This window comes from Anas platyrhynchos, chromosome Z (genome assembly GCF_047663525.1).
Source record: "Anas platyrhynchos isolate ZD024472 breed Pekin duck chromosome Z, IASCAAS_PekinDuck_T2T, whole genome shotgun sequence".
NCBI classification, from domain to species: Eukaryota; Metazoa; Chordata; class Aves; order Anseriformes; family Anatidae; genus Anas; species Anas platyrhynchos.
In genome coordinates this window covers 70,255,898-70,262,087 of record NC_092621.1, presented here as the reverse complement: position 1 = coordinate 70,262,087, position 6,190 = coordinate 70,255,898, and the positions used below count along the sequence as shown (strand labels likewise).

At 42.7% G+C, this 6,190-nt stretch overlaps 1 protein-coding gene across 3 annotated transcripts in view; it reads left to right on the top strand.

The window, feature by feature from the left end:
- Positions 1-16: 16 nt before the first annotated feature.
- ELP1 (elongator acetyltransferase complex subunit 1) overlaps positions 17-6,190 on the top strand; it is a 29,155-nt gene continuing 22,981 nt past the window's right edge. For 2 of the 3 annotated variants that reach the window (XM_038170955.2, XM_038170954.2), the window contains exons 1-5: positions 17-244; positions 1,073-1,225; positions 2,979-3,060; positions 4,687-4,767; positions 5,100-5,185. In XM_038170955.2, coding sequence (XP_038026883.1) covers positions 92-244; positions 1,073-1,225; positions 2,979-3,060; positions 4,687-4,767; positions 5,100-5,185 — 555 coding nt within the window. In that variant the 5' untranslated portion in view covers positions 17-91. Of the gene's footprint in view, positions 245-1,072; positions 1,226-1,441; positions 1,573-2,978; positions 3,061-4,686; positions 4,768-5,099; positions 5,186-6,190 lie in introns of those variants that run through there. The other variant, XM_038170956.2, reaches the window with a different exon arrangement.

Here is a 6,190-nt window from a genome sequence, read left to right as displayed (position 1 = left end):
CGCTCGGCGGGGGCCCCGCCTGCTGGCGGCGCATGCGCCCTGGCCCCGCCGCGCCGCGGTAAGATGGCGGCGCCGTGAGCGGCCGTTGGCCATGAGGAACCTGCGGCTGCTCCGCGCCGCCGGGCGCCGCCCCGCCGCCATCCCCCCCGCCGCCCCGCAGCGCTTCTGCCTCGGCGCCGAGCCCGGTGTGGTGCTGGTGGGCTCCCCAAATGGCCTGGTGGAGCTGGGCGCCGCCGGGCAGCCGGTGAGCGCCGCGGGTCGGGGCGGTGTTAGGCTGGGGAGGGTGGAAAATGGAGGGGGGAGAAGCTCCGGGTGAAAGGGGGGGGGGGAACGGGGAACATCTCTGAGGAAAAAAATCCTATTAAACCGTGCTCTGATATCTCTGAGGCGTCAAATTCTTCCCGTGGGTTCAGTTCTGAAGCTAACTTGCGCAGGGGTTTGGGGCTTTCCTGGGGGCTTCTCCTTTTAACGTTTTTAAAGAAGGGCGCTTTCTAGAAATCCGCGTTGTGAGTGCTTTCAACTCTAAAATACCTTCAGAACTCAAAAAACTACCCAGAAGCCCACTTAATACATCATATTCTTTTATTATTATTCGTTTTGAGGGCTTTTTGTTTCCAATATATGTGATTCTAATTAAATTATTTTTATTTCCATGATGTTTTGATGTGCAAAACACGTGTGCAATTAAATAGAAGGAACTGGACTATCTAACAGTTGTAAATCTCATCCTTGTTTTGCTGGACCTGAATGCATGCCCAAATGTTTTTGTTCATCTGAAATTTTCTGTGCTGTGTCTCTGTAAAGTCTGAATGATCCCTTAAAAATAGAGGGCCGCTTTAAGCAGCTACGTGTGCACCTTTTAATGTTATAACATGAGAACTTTCACGGTTTCCTATGGAAGTGAAGCGTTTGCATGTTGGCTTTTCTCTGATACATCCACGTGCTAGCTGCTGACAAGCAATGCTTTGTGTAACTGCGGTAGATGAAATACTCTCTTAATTGTTACTCTGTCATTTTTGTAAAAATGTCTGGTGATGTGCAGTTGTTAAGCTATTGGCCTCTCCATGTCCAGGTGACAAGAGAAGTTTCTTTGACTGCAGAGGGTTTTATGCCAGAGGATGAAAGTGGCTCCGTCGTCGGTATCGAAGATATTCCAGAGCAAGAATGTGTGTGTGTTGCCACAGCAGCTGGAGACATCCTGCTGTGCAATCTCAGCACAAAGCAGGTATCGTGGCAGGAAAGAGAGAACAGTATAGAGAGCTTTCAAGGGGAAGGTGACAGTTTGGGGGACAGTTGCATGTTTATTACATTGAGCTGCAGTTAGTCTTCATTTCTTGGATAGATAGGCTGATTTCTGTGGAAGCCTTGTGCAGAATCAAGTACAAAGTATACGCTCCATAAATGAACCAGAATCTAACCTGCAGCTTGCATGTCCACAGCCTCAGTTCTGTATGCTTGCTCAGGGGGCTAATGGCATATGGTCAGCAGCACTGGATCCATTGGACAAACAGCATCACAGAAATAGGATATTGCTGAAACTCCATACAGAATAATGTAATCCATAACTCACAGGTTTGTTAATGTTTTATTATCAGTCACTACAGAACTTTGTGCTTAGCAAATTGTGCAGACGTGAGTTAAGTGGAGAGAGAAGAAACAATTGTATGTTAAGATTTTAAAATTGTTTGGAATAAAATATGAAAACAAACAAACAAAAAAACTAGAAAAGACTGAGGAAAGACCAATATATACCAGCTGATTAAATAGGCAGGAACTGAGACGCTTGCTTTCTGTACCCTCCTTGTTATCCAGTTTGTACTGTCTTCAGTAAAATGCTTAAACACCACAGTAGCATCTTCTGAAGTCTGCCTCACCTCTGACAGTATCGGCCCAACAGTGCAGGTGTATGAGATGACTGTGGTCTGTCCGGGCTGGCTGCCAGTTTGTGGTTATTTGCAGCTCACCTCTTTGGATTCTTGTTTGGGTTTGATTTGCAAATACCACTTAAATATAAAAACAACTATCTATATCTGAAAAGCATGCCCTTCATTGCAACTCAGTGTGTGTCATAAAGGGAATAAAGATAAAAGATCTGATACATGGGACTCTTCTTGCACTGGTATATGGGTCAGAGCTCATATTTAACTTCAAATCTTTTATTTCAAGGCTTTAGGCCTTACTTTCTGAGCTATAAAGTTGTATACTTTTGGTACAGTCTGGGCACCAAGAAGCCTTGGAGGTTACTCTGCTTGTTCTGAAACCTGTTGTATGTGGGTGATACTTACTGTACAACAGCGTATAGTCCTATTCTTCTTACCTGGGGGGGGGGGGGGGGGGGGAAATATATCCAAGCTTAATTTCTTGAATCAAATTATCTTGCAGTTCATTATGATTGTTCTGTCCCGTGGCCGATTTTTTGTTCCTTGCAAATCAGGGTAACAATGCAGTGGGCAGAGAACTACTGTCATGGTATTGTTTATACACCCATAATGTCTCAGTAGAATGGCTTAGTTTTTCATACCCTTCTTTGAAGGTAGTTCAGCTATCACATTTGGCGTTTACAAACAGCTTTTGGGGTCAGGTTTTGAATGGATATAGTGCCACTTCAGTGCACATTAGAATTTTCTAGGAAAGAACAGTTATTTCTGTTGTGTGACATCAGACTGTCTACCAGTAGAACCACAGACCCAATCTGTGGCAGTATTAATTACTGTTAAGACTATTACATGCTAATGTAGGACTGAGAGCTGCAAAATAAAACTCTTGGAAAAACTGTGCGGCAGAAAATGCTGATCTGTAGGTTATTTGGGCTCACATACATAAATAGAAGTACTTCTTTTTTTTCATTCAACACCAAGGGTGAAATAACTCCTGTGACTTCTCTAGGTATGTGAGGATTTCCTTCAGCCAGTGAGTGATGCTTGGATGATGTTGCATTGGTGTTGCTGCTCACCTGTGATATTGCTTTTGTCTTACAGGTGGAATGTGTCGGAAGTGTGGACAGCGGCCTGAGTGTCATGAGCTGGAGTCCCGACCAAGAGCTTGTTTTGCTTGCAACAGGTATTAACAACCACCTGTAAGCTTTCTGCCAAAGGAGTGGAATTCACGATGACCAAAGTGTAAAATACAGATAATTTTAAGATAAGGAAAACAAGATACAAAGTCATGAAACTGGGATTAAGACTCTGAAGAAGAAAAAAAAGACCACCTGATCCTATATATTGTTTCATTTTATAATCCATAAGGAGCTTTAGTGATCCCACCTGAAGCTGTTCAGACCCAAAAAGCTGACTTCTATAGAAAATATTTCACTAGTCTTTCGGGTCTTCCAGGGAGGTATATTTTTTGATCTTGCATTAAAATGTAAATATTCCTGTATTATAAGCCCATTAGATTGCTTAATAAATATTGCTTCTTGTCCTCTGGTAAGAAACATCTATTACAAGCTTTTCTACCAATATATCTCTCCTTGACAACAAAGTTAACCTCAGGGAAAACAGAAACACAAAGTATCACATGCTGGAGGTAAACTGGAGATCATCTATTCCAGCCATTCTGTTCCAAGTGGGTTACCTAGAAAATGTTTCTGGGAACTGTTCTCAGTCAGGTTTTGAATATGTCTAAGGATGAAGACCCTACAGCCACTGTGGGTGGTATGTTCCAGTCTTTGACCACCCACACAGTAAAAAAATAAAAAGTAAAAAGGATCGCTGCCATTGAGTTACGGCACTGCTTCCAGTGCAGCTCATGCTGTTGTTGGCATCCTGTGCAGCAGAGGCATATTGCCAGTTCATGTGCATGCCTCAGGACACACAGGGCACTTTCTGCCAAGATGCTTTCCAGCTTGTTGTCCCCCAGGTCTGTCCTACTGCCTGAGATTATCACTTCCCAGGTGTGGGACTTGGCTTTTGTCCATGTTAAGCTTCAAGAGGTGTCTGTCAGCCTGTCTCTTCCACATAACAAGGTCCTCTAGATGGAAGCACAACACTCTGCTGTACCTGCCTCTTCTCCCAGTTTTGTGTCATCTGCAAACACACTGAGGGTCCTGTCATCCAGGTCACTTATGAAGATGTTAACCAGCATTGGCTCTAGGTCCACTGGTGGTGAAGTATCACTTGTGACCAGACTCAAGCTGGATTTTTCACCACTAACAAACTTAGGACTTGTCTGTTCAGCCAGTTCTCAGTCCACATTCACTGTTCATTGATCCATCCTGTCTTCCATGAGTTTGTCTGTGATGTATGGCAGACGGTGTCAAAAGCCTCCTCGGAGTCAAGATAACAACCACTGGTCTCTCCAAATATCCACAAACCATTATTTCACTGTGAAAAGCAATCAGATAGGTCTGATATGATTTCCCCTCCATAAATCTACACTGACTACTGTCAGTCACCTTCACACCTTGAGTAAAAATGTTGATGAAGTGCCAAGTGCTTACTTCAAAAGTGGAAAGAAATCTTTAAGGCTAGTTCAGGAATTATGTTTCTGAAGAGAGAGACTTTAAGGTGTCCTTCTGTTCCAGTTTGAGATTTTCTGCTTCGAAGGATGCATTCTCTTTTGTATTGTGCTACCATTAGAAATACTCTTATACTCAAGTCCATTACAAAATAGTAGGATAATAGAGGAAAACATTTTGATCTGCTGGAGATCTCAGTACTAACGCTGTATTTGATACCTAACCTGCAGGTCAGCAAACTCTCATCATGATGACAAGAGATTTTGAGCCAATTGCTGAAAAGCAAATCCACCAAAATGAGTTTGGAGAAGGTAAGAGGTACATGAAATAAAGTTTCTTGGGCTGTTTTTGTTGGTGTGTTGTAAGCACGTATAAAGAAATGGAGCGCTTACTAGACCCTAGGAAACATTTTGGACTTTAGTTCTTCTGGGCAGCTGGAAGGGAATACCAATATTGTATTTGTCAGAGGAAATTCAAACAAGCTTCTTGTACTGGAAAACTTTCTGGGTTATGTCAATTTCCTCCAATTTTTTTAGAATTAAACTTGGATAGATGGAGTATGTGGCGTGATGCTGTAGTTGTTAACCACAATGTGCAACATAACTCTGTAAATCTTCTACTACAATGATTATTTCTTCCTCAGGAAAGTTTGTTGCTCTTGGCTGGGGTAAAAAGGAGACGCAATTCCATGGATCAGAGGGAAAACAGGCAGCACATCGCAAGCAAACGGTATTAGGTTATTTTTCTTACATTAGGTCCATACTCCCCAGAGGGAAGATATGTATAAAGAAAGTTTCTGTTGTTTCAGCTCTGCTAGTTTGACACTGCCTTTCCAGGTAGCTGTCTTCGTAGTCTCTTCCTGATTGTTTCTGTTATTTGGGATTCAGCATTTTTATCCTCTTCCTATATCAGGCCAGCAGCTGGAAGTACTTAAGGCTGGTTCATATGGAGCTCAAAGCAAGATTTGTAAGTGCTAGGGCTTGCTGATGTAAAGCCACCCTTGAATCAGCATGACAGATGTTACTGAATGTGTTCTCTGTATCAAAATATTTATATATCCGAAAGCTGTAGCATGTAGTTCAGCTTGCTCCACGAAGGCAAGAGTTTAAGGACTTGGGCTACTGACTGCCACCAGTCACGTGAGGTGATTCTCTCTGTGCCTGTAAGTTTTAGGTCTTTGTTCCGTTGTTTGACTCTTCTTCATTTACATCTTTTTTTTTTTTTTAATGAAAATTCAGGTAGCTAATAAACTCCAATTGAAAATGAAAACTTATGGGAAAATGTGTGGCCCAGATTAAAACAGTCCTGCTGAAATATGGTAGGCTACCACTAAAAGAGATGAAATGTGTCCTGCAATAGCTTTACTATTAGGAAGGATGGACCAGGATAATGTTTGGCTGTATCTAGAAAAATATGCCTAGTTTGGCCAAGTTAAACCTCTGAACAGCTGCCTTTTTTATATGTATTCTGTTGAGATTTTTTTTTCCTGTTTTGTTTTGTGAAGAACCTCTTTGCCTTGAAAAATGCTACTTCTCATCCCAACTTTTGTGTGCCATACAGTGTGGCAGCATGCCTTTCCCTCCTTCCAGGGGATGTTGACTCTTAAGTAGTGGTTGTGAACAAACCTTGACTCACCCTTGCAGCATGTCCAGCTTGGGCACAGCTGGTCTGTAAGGAGAGACTGAGGTGAAAGGGAAGCGTATCGTGTGATCATAGAATAGATGGTCATATGGA